General features: G+C 51.2%; 6 protein-coding genes across 6 annotated transcripts; 4 read left to right on the top strand and 2 right to left on the bottom strand.

Moving 5' to 3' along the window:
* Positions 1-5,095: 5,095 nt before the first annotated feature.
* On the bottom strand, positions 5,096-5,212 carry PpBr36_00271 (uncharacterized protein; the record flags this gene model as incomplete). The annotated part of the gene is made up of 1 exon (XM_029887464.1): positions 5,096-5,212. The coding sequence occupies one exon, from the start codon at positions 5,210-5,212 to the stop codon at positions 5,096-5,098; it is 117 nt and encodes a 38-aa protein (XP_029752501.1).
* A 5,632-nt stretch (positions 5,213-10,844) lies between these two features.
* PpBr36_00272 (uncharacterized protein) lies at positions 10,845-12,696 on the top strand (the record flags this gene model as incomplete). The annotated part of the gene is given in 4 exon segments (XM_029887465.1): positions 10,845-10,937; positions 10,948-11,031; positions 11,150-11,353; positions 11,470-12,696. 4 exon segments carry the CDS (start codon positions 10,845-10,847, stop codon positions 12,694-12,696), a joined length of 1,608 nt encoding a protein of 535 aa, XP_029752504.1.
* Positions 12,697-13,887: 1,191 nt separating this feature from the next.
* Positions 13,888-14,496, top strand: PpBr36_00273 (uncharacterized protein; the record flags this gene model as incomplete). Its single annotated transcript, XM_029887466.1, has 3 exons — positions 13,888-13,987; positions 14,074-14,150; positions 14,269-14,496. The coding sequence occupies exons 1-3, from the start codon at positions 13,957-13,959 to the stop codon at positions 14,494-14,496; spliced, it is 336 nt and encodes a 111-aa protein (XP_029752503.1). The 5' UTR covers positions 13,888-13,956.
* A 339-nt stretch (positions 14,497-14,835) lies between these two features.
* Positions 14,836-16,478, bottom strand: PpBr36_00274 (uncharacterized protein; the record flags this gene model as incomplete). Its single annotated transcript, XM_029887467.1, has 5 exons — positions 14,836-15,789; positions 15,860-15,894; positions 15,963-16,132; positions 16,262-16,364; positions 16,439-16,478. 5 exons carry the CDS (start codon positions 16,476-16,478, stop codon positions 14,836-14,838), a joined length of 1,302 nt encoding a protein of 433 aa, XP_029752506.1.
* Positions 16,479-18,536: 2,058 nt separating this feature from the next.
* On the top strand, positions 18,537-23,513 carry PpBr36_00275 (uncharacterized protein; the record flags this gene model as incomplete). Its single annotated transcript, XM_029887468.1, has 4 exons — positions 18,537-19,037; positions 19,100-21,756; positions 21,825-22,595; positions 23,453-23,513. 4 exons carry the CDS (start codon positions 18,537-18,539, stop codon positions 23,511-23,513), a joined length of 3,990 nt encoding a protein of 1,329 aa, XP_029752505.1.
* Positions 23,514-24,839: 1,326 nt separating this feature from the next.
* Positions 24,840-26,171, top strand: PpBr36_00276 (uncharacterized protein; the record flags this gene model as incomplete). Its single annotated transcript, XM_029887469.1, has 1 exon — positions 24,840-26,171. The coding sequence occupies one exon, from the start codon at positions 24,840-24,842 to the stop codon at positions 26,169-26,171; it is 1,332 nt and encodes a 443-aa protein (XP_029752508.1).
* Between the last annotated feature and the right edge of the window lie 1,026 nt (positions 26,172-27,197).

Here is a 27,197-nt window from a genome sequence, read left to right on the forward strand (position 1 = left end):
GGAGAAAGACATTTCCGGAATGGGTGATAAGGCGGCAAACCCCCTTTTTTTTGGCCTGCCGTCGAAAGATGGCGAAAACATGCACCCGGGGGCCAGCCTGGAATGTTGCCTTTCGTTCACCGCAACAAAGACGACGAGGAATGTGGAACGTTTTGGATGTAAAGTGTCAGCCGCATGCGATACGAGTTGTAGCTCAGTCATTCGAAAAAAAAAAAAAAAGCCGTCCCCTGCTTCCGGCGTGCGGTATTATTTGCCATCAAGTTGCGGTCGGGGTGAGCAGATCTTACTCTACACAAAGTCACAATAATTACCATGATGCCAGACTGGAAGCTAAAACTAGCTCTATAGTATAAATCGTCATCATCAGTCACATCTCACTATATCCCGTACCCTCCCCGTTCAAACAATTCAAACTCACCGCTTTTTGGTGTTGCTTTTGCCCTTTGAACCCTTTTTTTTTTTTTACCCCTTGTGCCTTGCACGTACATGTATGTACATAGGGACCAACCACACGCACACCCCTCTTCAGAGAAGTTTTTTTTTGGCCCAATGGGAGAATACGACGTCAAATAGCTCTGCATCTTTTTTTCCCCTTGCAAGCGAGACGAGACCAAAAAAGCCCCCCTTGCCGTTGTACAGCACATGCGTGGCGTTCCAACAGAAAGAATTGTGGCCAAATGCAACCATGGCACGCCACAAGACTCTCGCCCTCCGGGATGGCGGACTCCCGAATGGCGCAACGTAAAGCATGATGCGAGGCAGAGAAATAGGGTGTGGTAGATTACACACCCAACCTTTTGCCAACGGGCTTTTTTTGTTGTGAGTGGACAATTAAAAAAAAAAAAAAAGCAATCATGGCACGATAAAACAAAGGGGGTGCAAAACAGGTCACGGGAGCTGTATTCTGATATTACTGGTATAGTGCCCAAGCAACGGTACCTTGCCTAGGTAGAAGGCAGATAGGCATCTTAGATTAAAGAGGGGTTCGAGGCTAGTATAGCGCAAACCGTTCAACCCGCCCCGAGAGACCGTCGTGTTGCTGTCCGCAAGGCTATCTTTTTTTTTTTTTTTTTTTTTTTTTTTTTGGTTTCCACGGTACGAGGCAGCCAATTGTGCTCATGTGATGTGATATGGTGTAACCGTATTTTTTTCTGACGTACTATCCCACGCCATTTTCAAGGCAAGAAGCAAAAGATTGAAATTGGAAATTCATATGGATGAAGGAGAGAAAGAGAGAGAAAAAATAAAAAACCTGATAACCAAACCCAAAGGTACGGTAGCCAAGGGATGCGAGTAGGAGCTCACCTCACTTGGGATACAGGTGGTACAGTGGTACATTAAGCACCCTGGAGAGCGCCACACATGGCTTTGGGCTTGTGGTATCTACGGAGATAGAATATGGTAACTGTTCTAGGCATCCAGGGTATGGGGATTAATCACCCAGGTGTTTAATTGAATGAACGTGCAGACGTGCAAGACGTGCGACTTGTTGAAGAAAATGAGGGGGTTTTCTGGGGATCTTATCATCTTTTTTTGTGACAGGTCACCGCGCTAGTTAAAAAGTACCATACGATATTGTATTGAACTATTACTCGCTGCTACCTTAAATTTCATAACGTGGGACTTTGTATACGAAATTTGCCAACGTTATTGGAATCCGGTACGATGCAACATTGATTGGGATTGAATTCATTAACAGCCCTCAAATGATTCCAGATGAGCTGACGAATCTGTGGAAGTTTTAATAGAAAAAGAACCGTGAAATCTTAGGAGTATATGACAACCATGTTATACCCCCGTACCGCACGCAGCGCCAGCACGGTTCGCCCAAAAAAAAAAAAAAAAAAAAAAAAAAAAATCAATCCGTACAGCATCTTAGGTGGGCCGGAAGTTCTTCGTATCTGGCGGACCCTGCACACACTCCAAAACACAAAGAGAGAGAGGAGATAAATGTAAACTGCGTAATCAAAAAAAGGCCCTACCGAGGATGGGTAAGATATGGATAAATCAGGTACTGCCGAACATGCATCAAAAATAAACCAACCAGCTCGGTTTGACATGCATTCCGTCAAGCCGCGCATCCCAAGCCCACACAGGAAGGGTAATTCGCGTCCCCCAGCCCGGTGTCTGGTATCACACACATCCCCCAACAAACCACTTTTTTTCTTGGACGAGTGCCACGAAGAGAAAAAAAAAAGTCGGCAGTTGAGCGCAAAACGCATACACAGACGAGATTTGGTAACCCAAAAGTCATCTGGCTTTTCCTTTGGCGGGTATACCACAAAACCCGGCGGGAACATGCCGATTGAGGGCACGTTCGTCTCCTGCCTGTTTTGGTCGTGATGGTGTAAGAGTATTCCGGTTTCGTGAGACTTAAAAGGGATCATTCCGGTGCTCTCTTTTGATTCATTTGAAACTCATAGTACAGCATCATATATTGTCGTTCTCTTTCTTTCCGAATCACATTCCAAGTTCCAAAGCTGCTCACTCACCCCAATGTCCAAGGCGGGAATAAAAAAAAAAAAAACATCAACCAATTACACACGTCACCGACAATCTGACGTAGGGGTTTTTCTTATTTACTTTTTTCTTCTTCTCTATTTTCTTTTTGAGATCTCTTGATGGGTTCGGAGCACGGCAAAACTGTCAGCACGATAAGATGTGATATGTGACGAGCAAGTTGCGAATAGATGAATGAGGGTATAGGCCCCGCTTAGTAGGCTGTTATATTCCAATACAAGTGGGGCACCCTCGGGAAAGTAATCACGGTGGCCGTTCCCTGATCTGGCTTATCGCGTGCTAAATGGGATCTGAGCAATATATTGCGTCCCACGCGTCGGGCGGGATTGTAGACTGCATGTACGATTTGCTGTTAGTTACGTAGGAATGATGATCAAGTTTCTCGCTCACAGCTCCCCTCCGCCTAGTGAAACAAAACAATGAACCCCCATGAGTTGCAAATTCGACACCGATAAGCTTGGCCTAATAGAGGGGCCTTTGTGTGTCAACACCCAAAACCCTAGAGAACACGAAAAACAAGACTGCCACGCTTGTCTCGGGATGAACAGAAAATCTTGTAGGATTTGTCAGAGGGAGCGGAACTGTAACGCTATTCCATCTCGACGCATGAAGAAGACGGGAAGTGACGTGATGCATACCCCCCTACGCAGATTATCGAGAGTTTAGTCCTTCTTCGCTTGCGGCAATTTCATATCGACGCCGAGTACGTGGGTAGTAGTAGTAGTGCGACGTGCATAGTCAGAGGGATGGAGACGGTGAATCTTGTCACGTCGTTAATTAACAGAAAGAAAAAAAACTGGAGATATTTGGTGACGGGAGTCGGGGTGCTCCCTGCTTTGCGGTTGAACGCACAGCCGGGCCAGCAAAATCCACGAGTCGGTAAAGTTGCAAGTAAGCTTGTGGAGATACAGAGGGAGAGAGAGGAAAAAAAAGAGCTGCGACAAGGTCAGCACGGAGCACTCCCGTCTGAACGACACGATCATCGCATCAATTCCTTTCAGGGGGATGCCCCAGCTCCCTGATACAATCTGCCAGCGCAACTTGATGTTTCTTTCAGATAAGGAGCCAGTTTATGCTGTCCCGCCCCTTTCGCCTGTGTATGACAAAGAGGAATGCCATGATGCGTTGGACAAGACTGCTGAGTCAATCCATACATGCAAGAGAACCCAGCTCTGTGTGTGTTCTAGGTTTGTACGATCGGCGGCGGCTGGGATGATAATCCTGCCAATGGGTTATTTCGTCAACCCTGGGGAAATCCCCCGCTATACACTCGATTGTCTTGGGTTATCTTAGCGTTGTTTGTGCTGCTGCCAAATATTTCAAGCACATTTATTATGCGCTGGACCGAGAAAAGGGCAGCAAGGCTGTTTGTAGAAGGCGAGGCTGAAAACTGACGCCACTAACTATGCGTGTTTGGTTTACAGTAGAGACAAACCTGTCCCTAGCAAACCAAAAAAAAAAAAAAAAGAAAAAAAGAAAAAAAGAAAAAAAAGGGCGCTGTTGCTTTTCGCTCAAAGTGGTGGGGTTCCGGAGACATGCTTGTTTGTCAGGTCAGCTGGCCCCCAAGAATTTGCACTATCGAAGCGACAAGTTGCAACAGAATACGGATAAACAGGCAAACAGGGTCAACTTGCACCGGGATTGTTAAGTGCCGAGGTGAGAATGGCGCGTTACCAACCATGTCCTTTTCTGTTCTTGTTCATTTGCGTGAATTGATTTAAATCCCTCTCCATGGTTACGAATAATTGCGACGTGTGAAGCAATTAATGGAGACAAGGCTGGTTTTGGAAAAGAAGCGGTGAGGAAAAAAAAAACTTCGAGGGTTGGGGGAGTGAGAGAAACCCACTAATTACTTCTTATTGAAATGAAGGGATCAACCCGGTACTGGAGAACTGTGGGGACTCACACCCCTAGCTCTTTTTTCTCTCGTGGCCAAGTTCGATGAACCGAACCGCGTCCGAACAAGTTGATTGGGCATTGAATGGGGGGGTTTTAATCCGGCTAAACACCAAGACACCTGGCACCCCTTTCAGCTAATGTAGGTACAAGCCGCACTAGCCCGCAAAAGAAATTCTCCTAATTGCACTGCTTTTCGAGATCACCCGATGCAGTGGGTTATTGCTTTATCGTGGCCATTGCCAACTGTGGAATTTTCAAGGGACTTGAGGCAGACTTCTGTCTGCATGGAAGCTGCGGTATGGCTCACAAAAAAAAAAAAAAAAAAAAAAAAAAAAAGACGGGTTTTTTCTTCCTTTCAGTCAAAAGACTAGATCGCCGGACAAAGTTCAGATGGATAACCCCATGTTATGGTCTCAATAACACTCCAGGGGGAAAAAAGCTCACAAATGTCGTCAGCCGCTTCATGTCAACTCAAATCGTTGCTGTCAGTCGCCAAACATGGAATTGACACTTCTTAATTTAGATACCTGATGTCTGGTCGCACGTCACCTGCTGATTTGCACAGACCCCCAAAAACTAATATACTACCATACATTACAACACAATTACTACGTACAACGCAAACCCATCATCACTCGAACCAAAAAAAAAAAAAAAAACCCCAAATTCAAGTGAGTTAATCTCCTCTGATAAGCCCCGGGGCTGCACTGTTCGCTTCGCTATCGGATTCCCGCTCCCCATTTAAACCCTTGCTCGTTTCGTACCACTTGTCCCGTTGGCCAAGTCCTTGCATCCCCAGAAAATCTCTCGGGACGCACGTTCGTCCGCTTAACGGCAGGCAGGCAGGCAGTGCAAGCCCATTTACTTTAACTATTTGTCGCATTTCAAAGCCATAAGCAAATGTATCAGTGAGGCGCAAGTAAGAAGAGTACAGCAGCATGGCCAGAATTCGCGGCCTTTGCCTGTCAGAGATTTTGTTTCTTTCTTTCTTCTTTTGGTTTCCCACAATCCATCTCTTACGACTCGTTTTTACCAGCGTTGCTTCCGGTACAGTAGTATTGCACCTTGCATGCGGACTGCAGCGGCTCACAGAGAAGCCGTCGCTATTATTGCAAAAGATCTGGGTCCACCCACTGCTCGGCATGCCGGCTTATTTCCATGCTATCACCCATGCAAAAAGGTCTGCAGGTACATGGGAACTTGGGGGCTTTTTTCCCCTCAATTTTTCCCCCGTTGATGTGTATACTGCTACGTTGCCCACCGTATATGGAGAAGTGTTCTCGATTAACCAACTTTTTTGTCAGCCACGAACCTACGACGGTTGCATTGCAATGTTGTTGGAGCAGATTGGTCCCGAGGAAGTACCGGATCTGGCGAAGCCGAGCTCGGCCAATGCAGACCGTCGCCCATGGTCGTTTTTGTTACCCCATGCTCGGAGGAGGAATGTTCACCAAGGATCGTGCAGGCAAGCCACAGTTCAGAAAGATGGTGGGATGACCGATTGAAACAAAAACCACATGCTAGCCGCGTTGCAAACTACTGACAGCGGTGTGTGTCTCGCATGGCATGATGAATATTAATTGTTTTGAGTCAAGTTTCGTCCGGAGCTGTCACCATCGCGCAGAGACGCTTCCAACGTATAGAGGGTGGGAGGGTTACAGTCGATGCGTGGATAGGTCACGCTCTGATGGAGACAAAATCCTACCTAGGACGATAAATCGGACTCTGCAGGAAATCAATTGACCCTCGCGCAATATTGAACTCACCCACTTTGAGTACCATGTCATTAGAGGGGTGAACATGGATATGCCAAAAAAAAAAAGGAAGAAGAAAGATTCCCTATTAGGCGGGAAACTATGGGGAAAACAAAAACCCAAGGTGACCTTCGCCCCCAAAACTGCTTCAGCTGATGTGGCTTGTTGTTAATTAGCATTTCGGCAGCATGCATGTTTTGCCTGAAAACGAATCGCAAGAAAACCCATCTTCCACTCTTACCCCCCTTCCGCAGTTGGCCACTAACCCGGAGGCATTTCTGCATTGATAGATATCGTTGTCGTTAGCCGTACTAGCTAAGTTGCTCAGCCGTCGCTGCCGTCGCCGGGAGATGCCTGCCTGCCAGGGCACGAACGACACGGACCGAATGTTTCGGGTCAAGCGAGCGAGCGTGGAACAACAAAAAAAAAGGCATTGATAATTTTTGACAAAAAGCCCCAACCCACAGTCTCCGTGGGGGCCTTGCCGTTTATGGGTGTCCCAGCTCTCCGAGATTTGCCAGATCATCTATCGGTGGGCTGTACATCGGAGGCATCAAGGAAACAAGTTGCATTGTCGCGAGGCTCCACGCTGTGTTTTGGATCCCCAGTTTCTTTAGTCTATATTCCAGCTCTAGTCTAGTCCGGTAGTGTTCGACGAGAACAAAAACCTACGCCTTGCCTAACACGGGGTTCATCGCGAATCGAATAAATGATGATGTTCGACGCCTGCGACGACCAGTGGGGAGTTTTTGCTGTTCCCGCTGGGCGCCCCTCACTCACCGCTGGAATAGCGGGACTGAAAAGAAGAAAGAAAAAAAAAAGTCGCACCCCATGAGACATCGAAGAGGAGAATAAACCAAAAAAAAAGGGAGGCTTGCGAAAAGAAACTCGGCAGGGTCCTATATGCTTTGTTTGACTCAAAGTGAAGTAGGATAAGAACGGGCATCAATCATCTAGGGTCGTTTGACTGATGTGGGTTGATCCATGGCTTGCTTTTTTGCTTTTTCTAAGGGAAGGGACCAAACGTACATTCAAATCGGTCTCCATGATTCGATCGATAACTGCTGCAAGGGGGATGGATGTTGGCCGCGACTGGGTTTAAGCGATGCGTATGCGTAGCACGTACTGGATACAAGTGCCCCAAGAAATGTTCCATGAGGCAACTCATACTGTAGATTCCTAACAGACATCTGTTTGCTGCAATGAATTGGATGCAAAAACAAAACACGAAATGCCGCCTGGTGACAGGGTCGATCAATTGGACGTTTCTTCTTTTTTCTTTTTTTTTTTTCTTTTTTTATTTATTTTACCAATCCATCGGAAGCGGCCGGGCTGAGCTGTTTGCATCATGCTGCCCCAGCTGGGAGGGGAGGCTGTTTTGTTACCTATCTACTTAGCACCGCAGCAAAAGGTGCAAGACCATCAAAAAGATGATTGCAGCGTAAGCATAAGACACGTTGAATCCCTACATCGATCAGCTGCCCAAAACAGGCTGCAGCTTCCACATGGATTCGTCTCATCACAGCAGAGCCTATAGGTTTGCGATCCTATTCGTTGCGTCTGCTTGGTGTGTGTGGCGAGGTGCGATAGTGTGCGTTTTTTCTGCTGCATGCGTGCGCTAGTTTATTAGTTGCAACAGTGCGGCAACGAGATCCCCAGTGGGCATTTCGAAAACGAAAACGGCAACTATTAGGAGAAACCAACAATCAACGACAGTTCTGTTCTTTGTATACGGCAGAAAGTAATATCTAGGTGTCCAATGCCGGCGATTGATGCCCGATATTTTCTCGCCAGTGATATGTGCTGGAACCACTCTCGTTGGCTGAATGCATCACCAGGCACCCGAGTTCTCAAAACATTGTTGGTTTGGTTTTGGGCGATTGACTGTCACCAGTGGTGCCAGCACTTCGTGCATTGGATCGAAAATCCATCAGTGCCTGGCAAGCTTCAGCTGTGCTGCCAGTTCCCAAGGTACGTACCTTTAGTCAGGTACCCGCACCCCTGGCCGCTTGTCGTAGCCGATCCCAGCAATGGGGGGTTATGACAGCTCTTTTATGGTTGTGTCCATTGAAAATGTGGAAGATGCTTGCTCGACCACAAGACAAGACCTTGGCGGTGGGTTCTGGGACAGCTGCTCTTCGGTAGACTATCCAGGCCAACCCCTGCATATCCCTTCCTGGGTTGCCAGCATGCTCTCCACTCCCACGTATTTCGTAGCTTTAACAGATGCACTATAGGTGTAGGTACGTACCTTAAACTTCTCACCTTACCTTGCGCCATAGTACATAGTAGGTATTTGACACCATATTGGCTCAAGGTCGGTCCCGAAGGGGCCCACATTCGCTTTTTGTCATCGAACCCCTGACCTTGGTCTCAATTAAACCAGAAATCAATCGCGATCGTGGACCAACCACCACCGACGAAGCAGCAACTTCTCCTCCCGTTGAAACCCATTTTCCAAGTTCCATCCTCGACACACGCTCCGCACTTTATTCCCACATACTCCCACAGCCATCAAATCTAGATCGACAACCATTGCTTGCCCACACGTTATTTTTTTTTTTCTTTCCCCATGCGCGTTTTGGTTCAATGATGGCTTTTTACTTGTAGTCCGCTGGCAAATCAAACAGCGGGAACCTTGGGGGCATTGCGACCCACACCCCTCCACGAGGTAAGGTCTGTTTTTTTTTATTCCCACTCAACAACATACTGTACCATACCTACAGTGAGTGGTGTCATTTTGGAATCAAGAGTTTGGCAGGTCTCGAAGATACCTAAGCCGGGGTAACTATTTCGCAAACAGCAAGAATGCCCCCCGTCACCTGCCGGCCGCTGGTTTGCGCCCCTAGACCGAGACGGTTGCCGTTGAACGGTGGGCAGTATTACGAAAGGTGCTGCCGGGAATCATTCCAAAATTAGGATGGGAACGGAAAAAAAAAAAAAAAGACTCTCTCCAGTATAGTGCTGGTAGCCCCATCAATTCATCTCCTGCATGGGCACTAGTCTGTGCATGTGCCTAGGGTAAGCGACGCCATGGGCTCGTTCGTTTGTTTGTCCGGCTCGGAAACCACAATTGGGGAGTCACTTGCCCCAGGTACTTTGTCTTTTTAACGTTTTAGTAGCCAAGGCAGCTTTTGTACCTGCTTCAAACTCTCAACGGCCAATGGCTCTTCAAAGAATTTCCGATCCTGGATTTGTTGGCAACAAAGGCGGGCTCTTTTAGCGGCCGTCTAGCTAGTTCATGCCAGGTATGTTTCCGGGCTGAATTTCTTATCTTTGTTCACGATTTTTCCACAGAGCTGGCTGGCAAGCCAGGTCTAGTTGTCAATCACACCGCACACCCCCTCCCCTCCCCTGTCATTCAAAAGCTCCACGTTTCATGCCGTCCCTCGGCCCCTCTCTTGTCATCAACCAGTGCTACTCGCTAGTATAGAAACATTCACAACTTGACATACCACTTTAGTTCGTGCCCAAGGTACCACATAGAAAGGAGGTGTGTGGCCGCTTCTTTGGACGCACGCCTGAACGTTGAGTGCGGAGTTGGATGGGAGTGGATTGTATGCTGCATGTGGATCTCAATACTACCTACTCACCACACGTACACCGCACGGGTTTTAATCTACCGGTTCCAGCAGGCCTGTTTTATTCCCTCTCTTCTTTATTAGCGGCTCTTTGTCGTTGTTGCCCCCCTCCCTGCCTTTTGGGGAGAGAGAGAGAGAGAAAGATATTTTAAGAGTGTAGTGGCGCGCACGCCCAACCGCATGCAGGTACCTGCACGCCCGCACGCACGCCCGCACACTACCTGCCTTTCTCTACTTCTACAAGCGAGGGGTCGATTTGGGGCTTTACTTTATTGTTGCGACCTACCCCAACTCTTTGCCTCTTCTCATCTCATCTTCAGCGTGCTTCATCTGCATCCGCTCTGCCGACTCCCATCCGTGTATGTCACTGCTATTGCATACGGATGAGATGCAACGTGGGTAGAAGACGCAGGAGCAGAAGAAGAAGAAGACGAAGAAGGCAGTGAGGGTAGCCCGTCAGTCTACGTACAACAAGCGGTTCCTCGCCTCGCCCAGTTACGATACGCTGCGCATCCAACGAAGAGCGTAACCCCACGTTCCCGGTCTGCCGTATAGACTGTGGACCTCTACTCAGTCTTGGTCAACCAGCGACTGCACTTTTGCACGACCACGAGGATCGTTTCCTTTGGACGATCTCCCCTTTGCGACGAGCTTGGTCCTTGGGACTGGGTTGTGGATTCGGATTCCCTGCGCGCAAGGTCTTTGGGTACTCCGTCCGATATTTGATCTGATATCTCGAGTCTCATCTCACCGGAAAGCGAACGCTTCGGTTACCAGTCAGCATAGTCTTGGCCTCTGCGGCCCGATCTCTTAAATCTGTCGGTACCTCCTATTTACTACGAGTCCTTTCTTTTGTTTATTCTGTCGCTCCAGTAGAAATCCCAGTTGCACACATCTTCATCTTCCATCATGACACATTCTGGCAGCCGGCGCTCGATCTTAGTCTGTGCCACTTGACCGATATGTGTTATTATTCACCCCGGCGCCGTTGTTTTCTCATTCGTATCCGGGACTTCACAATTCTTTCACTCTGCATATTCGTCTTTGGACTGAGTCAGCAGCCTGGAGATGGGATTTTGAGGCCGTTATAATGGCTCTGTTGGGATCGCATTTTGTTCCCTTTCTGGACAACCACTTTGAGCCAGCTTCAGCAAGGATGGCGAAAGGCTCAAGGTTGTTGTCCGTCCGTCAAGGTCCGGACCTTTCTGAATGTTACTATCAAACCCCCTCAGCGAACCCAAACTACTGGTGGTGCTATGCGGAACCTTTTGCTAAAGGTCTGGCGGGGCCCTACTAATCCTGGGGCGCCTAACTATGGACATCTCTTCTCACAAACCTTGCTGCATTTCCAACTCCATTAGAAAGAACTAGACTGCTAACATGAGCAATAAACAGAACCAGGACCAGGACCAGGACCAGGACCAGGACCAGGACCAGGACCTGGATCTGGACCTCGACCCGGAGCAGGGCCGCCAGGGCCTGGAAGAGGATCCGGGGATAGACCCGGATTTCCAAGGCCGCCAGGAGGAGGAGGGCCGCCGTCAGGTGGACCACGGCAACCCGGGAGGCCTCAGCCTCCAGGAGAAAATTCTCCACCGAGTAGCCCACCGAGTAGCTCATCGTCATCGACAAGGGCAGAGAGCAGGCCTACTCCTTCACCAGAGCCATCCTTGAGGCCCACCGTCGAGTTGACCACGTTGATCAGTCAATCGAAGACGACAGCGCCGACGACAAGCCAACGTTCGCCGAATCAACCGAACACAACTCACGCCCCAAGTCCAAGTCCTACGGGCAATCTATCAATAATCCCATCACTGGTCTCGACAAAGCCGCCTATGATTGTTCCTACGCCAGCTCAGTCGACGGCCGTTGGAGCGCCCGACCCGGCTCCTTCAGAAACCAGTTCCTCGCCATCATTTACTTCGTCGCCGGCAGTCGCAGCTGCCGCCACCAACCAGCGGGCTGTCACCATCACTGTTGCGTCTGTTGTATCCGCCGCCGGGATTCTGTTTATTATTGCTGGATTTTTGCTGTACCGGCGGTACAAACAGAGACGGCCTCCCTTCTTCCATCGGGGAATAACACCCATCGATGATGAGGAAATAGAGTCGTGGAAGATCAGCAGAGAGATTCGAGATGAGGAGAAGAGTGGCGGTGCTTTCGAGAAGGAGACTGGACTCGAAGGCTCAGGGGCAAGGGAAAATGGCACTCATGGGCACGTCAGGGGTGCAGAGTCGACCAGCTCCCTCAAGAAAGTACCCAGTGCCGTGATCGTCTATCAGAGCACGCCTGCTCAGCAGTCTCAGCCGTTTTCCTCTGGAGCAGGGAGGCAGTCGGAGGAATTCTCGCCTCGATCAGTCCACTCGCCCCTCAGGATATCCAAATACGGTGCGAACGGCAGCGGCGGCAGAGTGAGCATCGACAGGGAGTACCCACAGACCCCGATACAAGCCCGGGCACCAAACGCTCGCGAGGGTCTGACAGACGAATCAGTACCCGGGGATGAGCCGTATTTGCCCCAGGCAAGGAGGCATCCGTCTCGCATTTCGAAACTTCCGGGCCCCTTGTCTTCAAGCTCCAGAAGTATGCACAACAGGTCGCGGAGTTCTAGGAGCAGCTTACGTAGCTTTGGGGAACGCTACAGTCATGATCAGCCTAGCCCATATGGCAGTGGACAAACCTACTCAGAGCAGGATCTGTCTCCTCGCTGGGCTCGGGCTTCGAGTGATCTACCACGTGGCGGCGCATTGCAGCAAACACAATCATTGCAACATAAGCTTCGGCACTCCAAGTCTTCCACTGGTCACCACGGCCATGCGCGGGGCCACAACCGAGTTCTTCCAAGCTCGGAAACCCCGCCAAGGGTTTCGTTCAGTGACGACTTTTTGAACTCGCCCAGGCCTCTGCTGTTGCGTGAGGACATTGGTCGGGCCATTGGTTGAGGCCCAGCTTGTACGATGATTTCTTCTAAACAGCCAATCTGAAATACAACCGGCTTTATTCTATTTACCTTCTGTGGGTTTGGAGCATTGATCTCCAATTTTGGGTCAGCCTTATTTTGCTTTTTCTCCTCTCAATTCAGTTTCCTTTGTTAAGCATTACGATCTCTCAAGAATGACAACATGCCTGTGGCATTGACGCCAGGCTCTTAACGTTTCCTTTCTTAGTCGCCTGTGAAGCAACCTTCTTCTGACGCGAGACACATGGAACATGGGTCTCTTTTCTTTCATTCTGCTGTCTTATGATTGATTATTTGTGAAGCGGAGGATATACCCGAATGGAACAATTTTCTTTATTTTTGTTTTATTTCTATGAACCCTCTTACTTTGTCACGTGCACTTGGGCACCGGGGAGGCAGTATCTACCTACGTGGCAAAGCTTAGACAGCGTGGGAACTGTTGTTATTGTCAGTACCTTGACTGACGGATTAAACCAAATACTAGCCAATGAGAATATTCAACAATTTTCTGATGCACTTGTGACTTGAGTTTAGCTGATGTGCCTCATTCAAACATCCATCTGTGGAACGGCAGCCGCCGCTCCCGTGGTTAGTGGAATGTTACTGCAAGGCCAAGATCACAGATAAATATAGAAAGATGATAAAGTCTTGCATAGACATCATTGGTCTGAGGTAAGCAACCACTTTGGGATGAATATTTTCGGGAACGCATTGTGTTGGCAGATATTTCTTCCGTAATCTTGATCGGTATGGTCTGTCTGGTTTCCGATTTCTCGTCCGAGTCCCGGCACCGGAACATAGGGAAAACTACTTTTCGGTGGGGCCGTGATTGGGGGGAACCCGGCAGGTCAAATTTCGGGATCAGTGATAAGATAGAACCCACCAATCAAGCTCTAGACGATGCTTAAATTCTCCACCCTAACAGTCGTCAGACATAGCGCACCGGTAGAGCATGCTGGACGACAGTTTAGCTTAACAGGTAGGTAGGTACCTTTTAGCTTTAAGCTCCCCACGTTACAGACAGACAAGTCATTGCTCTCCAGCTTGGGAGGCTCTGCACATACCCTTTGCCTCTCTCTCTTGCAATACCAGCCCCTCCACAGCAGTCAAGAATTGATCGGGCGGGCGGCCCTCTCTCAATCTTCGACTGGCACTTTCTTTGTTGCATGCAGGCCACGCAGCTTCCCAAGGCAGGTCTCGTCGATCTGGGCCCGTAACAAAAAACCACAAAAAGGAGGCAAACATGGTTCACCTCCTCAACTCCTACGTCGACAGTACGTTTATGTTTCCGCGCCAATTGGGGTTCGTTGGTGAGGATATATGCATAACTGGGCTTTGCTAACGCTGCTTGATATTGCAGAGCGCGTCGTGATAATGACGACGGACGGCCGCATGTTGATAGGCACGCTCATCAACTCGGACAACCAAGCCAACATTGTACGCCTTCTCTCACCTCCCCCCACTAATCTCCTTCCTTGCCATGCTGTTATATGTACACCAGGTTTCGTTTTGCCTTTCAAACCATACCCCCAGCGCACCTTGTTCTGACATGCAGAAAAACCGCCTCGGACCGCCCCCGCCACAGATCCTTTACAACGTTACAGAGCGCCACATTGCACCGGCAGACGGCGATGAAGACTCCGTCGACCGGCCGTCGGTAGGCACCGAGATCATCCGCGGATCGACGATACTCGTGGTCGGGCTGGTGGACGAAGAGCTGGAGGGGTCCATCGACTGGACCAAGGTCAGGGGTGAACCCATTGGGGATACATATAATCCGTGAGGAACGAAGGGGTTATTGCGTTGGTTCGCGAGGTGAAACGCTGCCTCGACGCGGTAACAAGACGAGAAGAAGAAGAAGAAGAAGAAGAAGAAGAAGAAGAAGAAGAAAACAGCGATCGGATTCTTAATGTCGATAGGTGGGCAGCGGCACGACCTGGGATCTCGTCAAAGTCGAGTGGTGCGCGGATCATGAATGGATTGGCCTGTTTGGGAGATTACTGTCGGTTCTCTTCCATCTTTGTTTGGTCATATATTTCTTTTTACATTGTGTTTTCAAAAATTTGATACCCCATTCCGCCAAAGTCAGACGGAACAAAATGCATCCGTGGTTCATACCCCTCTACCAGAACAGCTGCTTCATCAGATACTCTGCAAAGACGTCGAAGCCGGGCGAGCCCACGATCCTGTTGATGCTGTTGCCCCTCCTCCTGCTCAGCCAACCCATGGTGTCTCCGGGGACCTCGTCGAGCTGCACGCCGTCCACCACCTCGGTCTTCTCGGGCTGGCCGGGCTCCTGCTCGACGCCGGGCTTGCTGCGCACGCGGCGGTCCAGGATGTGCATGCCGCGGGTCCACTGGCCGGCGGTCTCGACGCGAATGTCCTCGCCGGGCGACGCCTTCCAGGCCGGGTTGTCGCGCGTCATCATGTACCACACGGTCAGCGGGTCATGCAGCGACAGGCCCGGCTCGCTGCCGTCGCCCAGCATGCTGTCGATCTTGTCAAAGGTGCGCGACAGCACGTGCTCCAGCCAGCGGGCCAGCGGGCTGCCCGAGGCGACGAGTGGCGCGATGCGCTGCGTGAAGAAGCCCTTGTTGAGCAGGTGGTCCGTGGTGATATCGAGCGGGAACAGCGACAGCTTGAGCTGCCGCGACAGGCCTGCCGGGTACGGCTCGAGGCTGGCCGAGGTGCGCGGCGGCATGGTGGAGCTCGGCTCCCGCGCCGTCAGGGCGAAGACGCGCGCCGTGGCCACGGCGTCGGCGAACGTGTTGAACTCGGCCACCGGCGTGATGTTGCCCGGCACGTCGACGGCGCCGCCCATGACGCAGACCTCGCGAGCGCGGAGCACGGTCTCCGGGTCCTCGGCTGCTGCAAGCGCGAGGTTGGTCATGGGCCCGATGGTGAGGATCGTTACGGTCTGGTCGGGAGATTCCTTCAGGATCCTGAGGATCTCCTTGTGCGCTACCGTCTTGGACGGGGTGAAGTACGATGAAAAGCTGGGGATGTCTGAGGGGGCCCCGCCGGGGGCGTCCTCAAAGAGGGTACGCCATGTGTCTGCGGGGCTTAGGTCCGGGTGCTAGATGAATGGCTTGGTGATTCTTGGATTGTATGGAGATATGAATCAAAAGGGGCAAGGCGCAACTTACAGCGTCGTGAACTCCATGCAGCCCGTCGGCACCGTCTAGATATTTTGCAACCCCCTTGGTCAGAAACTGAGAATTATAATGGCAGGGTCATCCAGAGACCTACGGAAGTGGTCCGCTGCAAGCTCATCATCCTCTAGGGGATGCTTGGCTCCGATTGCCACGATGGGCTTGAATTGCGACAGAGACTCGAAGCCTGTCTCCTTACCAACCGACTTGCGCCAAGCCCTCTCTTTCTCCAAGACATGGAATAGAGCAACTGCGTTGCGCAGACAGCTGTTTTGTGGTGCACGTCACCAAGTATCAGCATGAGATTGTTCCTTTACTGTCCAGACTTATGCTGCTGAGGGCAGCTTTGGCCCCTTATGACAGGCGGTAATTGGGATCTGGGGGCAAGCGGTTTACCCCTGAAGCGGCACGTTGCCGTACGTGACCGAGAGCATGACCACCTCCAGGTCTTCTGGAGAGGCGCTCAGGGCCAGCAGGATGGCCAATACATCATCGACTCCTGCGATTATGTCAGTGCTAGTCCGTTTTTGATAAATGATGAACAATGTTGCTTTTTGTGTTGTTTTTGTTTACCTGGGTCGGTATCAATAATGATTTTATGTTTGGGTGCCATTTTATCTGACTTGGATAATTACTTGGCGCCAGCGTTCCCAAGTCTGTGGTATTGTTTTCAAAGATGAATATCTCGTGAATGAAATTCCTAAAGTAAAAGTCTCAGAATCCCGTCCTTATCTGCGAGGACGTTCTTATATTTACAACTGTGAAAGCTGTAGAATTACTGTTTGATATTACGAATATGACAAAGTCGGCGCAAGTCACCCCACTATGGACCTTGCCTTCCTTCACCCTGCCGACAGAGCCGATAGGCACCCGTGAGTTATAGAGCGGGGTAAATCACGGCAAACAGTCTTAGCATTGCCCAGGCTACGACACTTTGCTGGCAAATTGACAGGATTACATGGAACTGAGGATCGTATTATCCAGCTACATTATAATATGTTAGTAGCCCGAAGTACTGTTGGGACCACGAAATTCACTATACATATCGATTTGGGATTGTTCGGCCGCGGCAATTGATCAAAATGCTGGTTGGTTATCTACTGTACTTGTGCACCCACCTGCATGCATGGAAGTTGTGTCGTATTTTCGATCGATCGAATCAGAAAAACTATTTTGGAAATAGTCAAGTTAGAAACATCTTGTTCTTAATAGTTTACCATCTGAGAAGTTGCCCACCGCGGACGCTAATGGCAAGATTGATGAAGTTCATTGATATTTCTAGCTTCTCTTGCTTACGGTGATTGTCGTGCTTTAGTACTGTACATATTTTCCATGTTGGAAACAAGCACCAGGGGAAGCACCCCGCGGACCCCACCCAGCAAATTGCGCTCATGCTTCCTCTTCTGGCCACATGATAAAGCTCAAGATTGTTTATGGTAGCTAGCTCCGTTGTTCCCTCGGGACAACCGACGTTCCTGTGCCCAGCCAGGTCAACCCAGAATTCAGGCTTACGCTGTCAAGATCAATTGGATTTAAGATGGTCAACTCGTATATATTTGTCTCTCATTTCTCTCATCTATCGATCAAACGGTTGACGACAAGTCTAAAAAAAAAAAAAAAAAATCGCGAGCCATTTGAGCAATTCTAGCTGGAATGATGGACACACTTGCCAAGGCCAAGGCATGCTTGCTGGGGAATGCGATGGTCTGGCCTAGAGGGCTCACGTGATAGCCTTCTTAGTCTTTCTATGCGCTGGTCTAGTCAAGGGAGGATGTCTGCGCTGGCGACCACAGCAGGGGAAATTATGAACACATTGATCTGTTGGTCAACAAACAAGGCTGGAATTCCAGCAAACTATTCAACCCGGCAAGCGAGCAACGGGGGAAAAGTCACCCCGAAAGATCCGTTCGGTTGGCTGTTTACTTTTACTACTTTGCTTGCTGGAGCATTCTCGATAGCAGTCCTTCCAAATGGAACACCGGAAAGATGAGCACACAGTGAACGACAAGACCTTGAATTGTACGATTCTGGGGACCAGGAAAGACCAAGAGAACATTCAAGCCAAAACAGCAAGTGTTGCGTGCGTCTGGCCTCGAACAACCGAGGGGGTCTCCAGTGTTTGAGGCAGAAGAACATCAGGGGGGATATGTTCATCCTGACCTCATCAAAGACTGTACGGAATGGGCAGAGGTTGTGAATGTCTTAGACGAGCATGCCGACAAACTCAGCCATGCCCATGGAATCTGAAGACATTTCCAAGTATTCAGCATTCAAGACCACATCTAACAACACGAGCCGCACAGACTGGAGAACACAAGGAGATGTCTAGCATTGGTATCTCTTCATTTCGGCAGATGGCTGAGGCCAGGCCGGGGAATTCGCAAGGACTAATCTAGAATTCGGACTGTTTACTTTTGGATCCTCGTCACAATGATCCAAAAACAACAAAGCTCTCGATTTTTGTATAAGAATATCCAGCCCAGCGCATGTTTGTCTGGATCTGATCCTGTTCATCATCCACTCATTCAGTCTCTCGTTTCAGCCCCTTGTCACTCTTTTACCAATCCCCCCTTTCTAGTCGCTCTTTAAGCACCAATACTTCACCATCTTCAGGCTTCATAGCTTGTAATCCACCCAAGTCTCAAGTCTTGATAAGAGCTCGATACCTAAGATGCGCGGACTCTCGGCAGCGGCGCTTTGCGCTGTGGCTGGCAGCCTTATGTTGCCAGTCGTGGCTGACCCTGGCGACCCACCCCTGGATGGGCAGATCCTCATGATCTATCCCGGAAACCGTGTAGCATTCAGCGATGCCACCTGGGCGGCCCAGGACAAGCTATTGTCGGCCTCTCCCTACTACCAGGCTGCTCGGTCACTGGGATACACAGTCTCCAACGTTACCACGGAAGAATGGTCGGAGCTGACGGAGGAAGACTTCCAAGTCTTTAAGGCTATTTTCATCAGCAAGCTAGGAACTGGCACTACATCCGACTACTCGTTCCTTGACACCACCAAAGCTGCATGGGGTGCTGCTGTCAAAAACACAGGCAACGTCATGCTTTCCGGCGCCCCCGTTAGCGACATCGCCGCCCAAGAGGAGGTCACCGATGTCAACGACCCGGACGCAGTTACGAAGAACAATGCCCGTCTCAATGCCCGAATTGTTCTTAAGAACGTGAGTGAGGCATACAAACAAGTGCCACTAAGAGTTTCTATGCTAATCATGAAATTTTGCAGGCTATTAACTTCATCGCCAAGGGCTCGACCACGGGATTGTACATCGAGGTCCCCATGACTACCGATGCTGGGACGACGGGCGATATGCAGACTAACGGCGAGACGCTCTCGTTCCTTAGTGGACTCGGCGATTTCAAGTTGAGAATCTTTGGCGATGCCCCTCCGACTGGAGTCACAAGCGCCAACCAGGACGTCGTCACCCTGGTGGCGAGGCACCCTGATATCCCTAATCTCGAGAGCTCGACCCTTTCACCATGGGATAGGTCCGCCCGTTCCGTATTTTCTCAGCGGGGAACAGGCTTCGAGCCCCTCTCCATCGCCTCTGCCGTCACGGGATTGGAGGCATTCCAATGGACTGACAGTACAGGAACTACCCAGACGGGCCCTGCAGTTATTGTCGCCCGCTCTGCCACCGCACTACAAGCAATCCCTGAGACTTGCGGTGACTCCACGTTTGACCCTTTAGTAGAGCAGTGTGATCCCTCGGGCACCTCTGATCCGAACTGCAACCAAGCCACTTGTCTCTGCACTTGGGGCTACGATTCTGTCACTAGCACGTGTGTCCAAGGACCCACCTGCGGCGACTCCGCTGTCGATTATCAACGTGGCGAGGAATGCGACCTAGGAAGTGCTAACGGCGACGGGGAATCCGCTTGCACCGCGGATTGCCGATGCAGATTTGGAGGATACACTGACTCTGAGGGCGATTGGAAGTGCGTGGAGGAATGCGGCAATGGAGTGCTTACCGGGCCAGAGGAGTGTGACGACGGAGTCCTCCTCAACGGCCAGACTGGTTCTTCCTGCAGCGACACATGCACCTGCAAATATGGGACCGAGGACGTCAACGGCATGACGGTATGCCTGACTTCTCTATGTGGTGATGGGGAGGTCACTGGCAACGAACAGTGCGACGATGATGACAACGGCCAGACTGGTTCTGTCTGCACCAACACATGCACCTGCAAATATGGAACCGAGGATGTCAACGGCGCGATAATCTGCAAGATTTCAGATTGTGGTGATGCCGAGATCACTGGCAACGAGGAGTGCGACGATGCTTTAAACAACGGCGCGGCTGATTCTCTCTGCAGCGAGACCTGCACGTGCAAGTATGGACTCGCAATGGACCCGGCTGCCGGTCCTTGCGCCTCTGAGCCCGCGCCCAGCTGTGGAAACAATCTTATCGAGCCCGGAGAGCAGTGTGACAATGACGAGGACGAGCTTTGCAATAATTGTCAGTGCCTGTACGGACCCGCCGAGAACCCGACTGCCCTAGTTCCCTGCGCCGCCGCTCCCGCAGCCACTTGTGGAAACAACGTGCGCGAAACCGGCGAAGAGTGCGATAATGACGAGGACGAGCTTTGCAACGACATTTGCGAGTGCTTGTACGGGCCCGCCGAGGACCCGACTGATCAGGTTCCCTGCGCCGCCGCGCCTGCAGCCACTTGCGGGAACAATGTTGTTGAAACTGGAGAACAGTGCGATAATGAGAACGATGATCTTTGCAACGACACTTGCGAGTGCATTTACGGACCCGCTGCGGACCCGACTGCCGATGTTCCCTGCGCCACCGCGCCCGCAGCCACTTGCGGAAACAACGTTGTGGAGGCTGGAGAGCAATGTGATAACGAGGACGATGATCTTTGCAACGACACTTGCGAGTGCATTTACGGCCCAGCCCCAAACCCGACTACCGATGCTCCCTGCGCCACTGCGCCCCCTAGCTGCGGCAACGACATTATCGAGTCCGGCGAGGAGTGTGATGATGGCAGCGATCTCTGCAACGAGGAGTGCGAATGTGTCTTTGGCCTCAACGAAGAGACCGGCGAATGCTACGAGACTGCTCCGGCGATCACCACCACCGCAAGCGTCACCGAGGCTGCCACCACCACTGAGTCTGCTTCTGTCACTGGGGATGCTACCATGACTGAGGGTAACACTGTCACCGAGGATGTCACCACTACCGAATCAGCTGATGCCACTGCCACCGAGGACGCCAGCGCTACCGAGTCTGCTGGTGCCACAGTCACCGGCGATGTTACCGCTATCGACTCCGCCACTGCCACTAAGTCCGCCGTCGCCACCGCTACTGAGGACGTCAGCCTTACCGAGTCTGCTGGTTCCACTGCTACTGAGGACGTCAGCGTTACCGAGTCTGCTGGTTCCACTGCTACTGAGGACGTCAGCGCTACCGAATCGGCTGATGCCACTGTCACTGAGTCTGCTGGTGCCACAGTCACCAGCGACGTTACCGCTACCGAGTCCGCCACTGTCACCTCTACTGGGAACGTCACCGTTACCGAGTCTGCTGCCGCCACTGCGACGGAGGATGTTACCATGACGGGCTCTAGAAGCGCCACTGATGTTGTCACAGTCACTGAGTCAAACACCATGACATCCGCAACAGACGCCACACAGACCGGTACAAACACTGCTGGTACGCAGACCACAACGTCGCCCAGCTCGCCCTCCAGCACCGATGGTCCTCTTCCCCAAGAGCTTCAGTCAGAGGATGGTGCTTCTTTCAGTTTCGTTGGATGTGCCGCATCCTCTGAGAACTACAGGGGTTTCACGCTTGAACAGGAGTCGGATGACATGGACCTCAACGTCTGTGTCACCGTCTGCAAGGACCGTCTGTACAGCGGTGCCTACAAGAAGTAAGCGATGACTCCGTAAAAGCCCTGGATTACAGTTGACGCACCTACTAACATGATCATCTTTGCAGCCAATGCTACTGTGGCGATGAGCTTGATGACAGCGATGTCAGCGTCGTTGGCGAAGCCGCCTGCGACCTCACGTGCCCGGGCAACCCATCCCAGAACTGCGGTGGAGATTTGGACACGACCGAGAAGCTTAGGGTACGCCAGGTCACTGCTGGCATCCTTCTCTCGCTCTACAAGCGCGACATTGTGGATGGATCCAGCCCCTCCCTGGCCCCGACCGTCACCGGCACGGGAACCCTCAGCGCTCCTCTGCCATCGCAGACTGCCGGTGGTGTTACCATCAACAACATTAACAACATCGACATTGACATCAACATCATCCTTGTTCCTTTTGCTGGCGTGGACTGCCTTGGTCAACTTGTCTACATCAAGAGCTGTGACATCTGCAAGGCCGGCGAGATGGTGAGCTGGGCTCCCAAGCGCTGCGCCAACGCCGATGACTGCGCCGGTATGAAGGTCTACAAGCCCGAGCAGTGCTCCGACAACAACGGCCGCTGCAATCCGGGGACCAGTGACTACGACTTTGTCGTTGAGAAGCCATGCACCACATGTGACGGTGGTGTCATCTACCAGCCCAAGGGTCAGGACAACGCCGCTCCTCAATCTCCTGAGCACCAGGCACAGCCCCAGCCCCAGCAACCTGGTGCAGGTGACGTCCCTGGCCAGCTCGCCGGTGATAATATTCCCGTCACCGCCGGTTCGGGTCGCTTCTCTGCTTTCCAATCCCTCGTTGCCGGGCTTGCCGTCAACATTGTTCTCGCTGGCCTTTTCCTGTAAGCACGCTTGAGTGAGCGTGTTGAACGGGATTTACTGTCCGTATTCTTTTCTTCTTCGTTCGTTGCCCACTAGTTTGCACCAAACGGGCTTGTTTTTTTTGGATTTTCTTTTCATTGTTTTATCAATGATGTGATTGTGATGGTGCTGCTTGTTGATACAAGCTTAAATTTCAGGAGAAAAGGAGTTACTTTTAATGTTGGTGTTTTAATGGGCAGTTATCTGGGGAGAGGGTTTGGGCAAAACTTTTGTGCTTTTTTTTTTTTTGGATTCAATTCTGTTTCACCAAACCTTACCATACAATTCGACTTTTTACCTTTGGATTACGGCAACCGGCTGGTCATTACTGCTTTTTTTTTTTTGATCTAATTACATGCCTCCCCATTTTGTCGTGGAGGCTTGACTCGCCCAATGCCAGGGCTGACTGACTTGAGACGCTATTTAGCTATACCTGGAAGTGAAACCATGGAACGATGATTCCCAGACCCAGCGAGACCTAGCTGCACCGCGAGGATCCCTACATGCCTACTCAAAATAGCCACACCCGACAGACAAGGCTAGACCATGACGCAACCCTTCTGACGTGGCAATCACGAGCACTTGCTATGCCATCACCGTCCTGCAAGCTGGGATAGCCCAGCCCGGCTACATCAAAAAGAGCGGAGTACAACCACCGAATGGGGGCCGGCCTCGGGGTCACATCGCTCGGCCTCGCCAGTAACATCCTCCGACTTCGTACCTTGGTGCGACAAAAAGACAGAGAGTGGAAAAAAAAAAAAAAAAAAAAGACACGCACAAATCACAGCTCCACATTATATTTCTACCTATCCACCGTAATTATCATCAATAAGAACAGGTCCGGTGGCGTAATGGTAGCGCGTCTGACTACGACCCGCCAGATATTCGGTAATCAGTAAGATCACCTGGATATGGGGATTTGTGTAATCAGGAGGCTGCAGGTTCGAGACCTGCCCGGATCGTTTTGATATATTCGCAGTATCGAGATGTCGAGGTGTTGTGGCCATGGTGTGGAACTTTTGTGTTTTTGGCCACAAAGAATTGGGAACGACGTGATTGTGTTGTGGGCGACGGGGGTATCACGTGACACATTTGACGAATAGAGCTACCTACCGAGGGCCTTTGCCAATAAGTTGTTGTCAACAATTTTTGTAAAATTTGTCTAGACTAGGTAGTAGGTACGGAGCAAGTTACTTGATAACGGGGATGGGTAGATATTATTCTTTTACCGTATATTTAGTTAGCATTGGTCTTGGTTGCCCTCCCCCGCGGAAAATCCCTCCAGTTATTTCCGGAGCCTATCATATTCGTCTTTATCATCCTCTTGGTAGCTTGGGGTAACTTCTTAGGTCGGAGGGTAGCGTCTCATCATCCTGGTAAATTTCGCTTGAAATGAACCTTTTGGTTTGGTAGTATGTAATCTCAAAGTCCGTTTTAATAGCAAGCGAGCAAGATCAACAAATAAATTGACAAAGAATCCAATTGCGAAACAATGCATATGCAGCACATGTCAAGCTCAAGCTGCAGCGTTCATCCAATTGCCGGCTGGAGGTCAGAACCCTGAGCCAAAGCTGCGAGAGCTCTTTGACAAGGCGGCTGCCGGATGGTGGAGCCGCAATCGCAGGCCGCAGAACCGCCCCATAAATCCGTCTTCTTCTGCACGCTCACTGGACGATCCAGCCCCAACACCAGACCATTTTGCGGTGGAGATAGCCAAGCCTCTTGCCCAAGGAGAAATGGCTTCGTCGTAAAGCCACCTGTTTATTTCCATCCATCAGTGGCCAAAGCCTCGCCATCTGTCCTGAACGTTTCTAGTTTAATAGGACTCCCTTGTCAACAACTTTTGCACTGTTGCGGAAAGAAAAGGCTCAAGGTTCCCCGAAAATCCCTTGTTTTGCTTGCCCTTCAACTTCTACCGAATCTCGATTGCGTTGCGTCTTTCTTTGCTGCTGCTCCATATTCACCATTAGCCGAGAACCGCAACTCTTCCCAAGCTCCCGGTACTTCGCTGCACAAGGTCAGACGCGAGCGTGGAAGCACGACACGTGCACACAAGGCAAATATATTGTGTCGACAACAAAGTTTACAGCACTGGGCGTCATCCTAGTTGTCGATCCTGTCCTCTTCCTCACTTCTGCCTCGCCCCGACCTCAAATTTTCTCCCTTACCACCCGAAAGTCCCAGGCCACAGCTCCGGCTGATCTCCCCCACATCACATCAACATCATGGGTGCTGCCAACTCAACATTGGTCGGCTGGACCATCGTGCTCGCCATTGCAGGCTTCGTGGGATGGAGGGAGTGGGACGCAAAACAGAAGAGACTTCTCCAGAAGACTGCTGGTCAGCGATCGCGAGAGGAGCATCGCAATGCCGCCCAGTCGAGACGAGACACCAAGAAGGATGAAAAGGAACACAGCAAGGTGAAACGTCAACGTGTCGCTGACAGCCAAGCCGAGAAGCCCAAGGAGAAGGAGACCGTCGCCGCGCCCGTCGAGAAGGAGCAGTCCAAGGCCTCCAAGAAGAAGGCCAACACCTACAGCTCGGATGACGATGCGGCGAGCAACCGCGAGTTTGCCCGTCAGCTTTCGAGCGTCAAGGAGGGCACCAAGTTTACCGCAAAGTCCAAAGACGATGTGAGGCAGAAGTCGGTGAAGCAGTCCCGCGCCGACGAGGCCAAGCGTCAGGTCGCCAAGCCCGTCGAGGAGCCCAAGGCCGCCTCGCCACCCTCATCTACCGCCGGCATCGACGCCGACGATGATCAGTCATCGGCCGCCTCCCCTGTTGTCGCTCCGACCGCCAGCGCCGGTGACGTCTCCGACATGCTGGAGAAGCCGACCTCGGGCCCTTCGGTGCTCCGCCTGACCGACACGGAGGAGAAGAAGAAGCCTCAGAAGGCCAAGGCACCGCAGCCCGCCGAGACGAAGAAGCAGCGTCAGAACCGGAAAAAGGTAGAGGCAGCCAAGGCCATGCGTGAGGAGGCTGAGGCCGAGCGCAAGAAACTCCTTGAGGCTCAGCGCCGAACTGCCCGCGAGGCCGAGGGCCGCGCTGCCAAGGATGGTTCCGGCTTCATGGCTGCCCAGGCCAAAGGCAACGTCTGGACCGGCGGCAAGGACGTCAACGGCTCCAACAACGGCGTCCTCCCCGTTCAGCCTCTTGACACTAGCGAGCCCGCTGCGACACAGCCCAAGACTCAACAGAAGCAGGATAACGCTGCCAAACAGGATGTCAAGGGTGACAAGTGGGTTTCCTCGCTTCCTTCCGAGGAGGAGCAGATCAAGATGATTGAGGACGAAGAGTCTTGGAGCACTGTGCCCACCAAGGCTTCTCGCAAGAACAAGAAGAACAAGGAGAGTGCCGTGGATAGCATGGACGAGGGAGCTGCTTCAGAGACGAAGCCCGCTCCTGCCGCCGCCCCGGCGCCAACTCCTGTTCAGCCTGCCAAAAAGCCCCAGGTAGAAAACCAGAGGCCCGTCAAGACCTTCTCGCAAACTTCATCCTTCGCAGCCCTCAACGCCGATGGAGCCGCCGACCTCGAGGAAGAAGAATGGGACGTTTAGAGGAAAGTTATTTTCTTCATAATAGTATGCTGCCAAGTGCGTCTTGACCCAGTCAAGTACCCGCCGCGGAGCCTGCACACTTGTCCCAGACCCTACTGCCTTTTTGATGCGGACCGGGGTCTCTACTCCGATATTGCTCTCAGGCGCCTCATAACTCTCTTGACTCTTGATGCCCATAGAGGGCTATGTGCCAAAAACCTAACCTGTCTTGTTTGGAATTCGGCGCAAAAATGGGATTCAGGGCGGTGTTTCTGTATGTAATTGTAAATTGCCGCTGCCCATCACCAAAAGAACGAATTGTTACCATTACTTTGTGCGTTGGGCGGGAAAGGAAGCATAAAAAGACAAAAAAAAAACCTTTTTTTGGGGGGGTCAAGCATATAACTGGAATTTGTTGCCGTGGCTTGGGCGGCGTTACTCGACTATGTTTCTCCTTAGGTATTCCTCTTCGTTTCTCATCAGTTTTGCTAGTCCCTGTATGTCTTTTTATATGTCTGCTACTCTTTGGCTGTGTTTTCCCCATCTCTCAGTCATTACAGATATCCCTACTCTGAGGAACCAACTACAACCCAAGAGAGAGAAAAGTGAAGGCATGAAAGAATGCGGACGCTCGGTCTCGATGCCCCAGCATCATGGCATTTTGATCAGTAAAGCGTAGTGAGGACACATACCGAGCTTTTAGACCGGCCACCTTCCTGACCTGGCCTTGCACGATCCCCGACCAAACGATTAGACATGTGTCAAAAGCCAGTTCAACGACTAGTTCGACTTGTAGCCACTCGGAACGTCGGGTGGAGGCCAAGCTGGCAGGGTTGACGCTATATCTATCGTGGGTTGCATGATGTACACCAGAGACCGCACATGGACAGACAGCGTTTCTCTCATGACCGTGCAGTAAAACCCTGGCTTGCGTTGTTTCCAGGACGAGTCATCCAACGACCAAAGCGCTTTTTGGCGAATAGATGCATCGCATGGCACCACGCGTACTATTTTTTTTTTTTTATCGCCCCGGCCTAGGAAGCATTT

This window comes from Pyricularia pennisetigena, chromosome 2, assembly GCF_004337985.1.
Source record: "Pyricularia pennisetigena strain Br36 chromosome 2, whole genome shotgun sequence".
NCBI classification, from domain to species: Eukaryota; Fungi; Ascomycota; class Sordariomycetes; order Magnaporthales; family Pyriculariaceae; genus Pyricularia; species Pyricularia pennisetigena.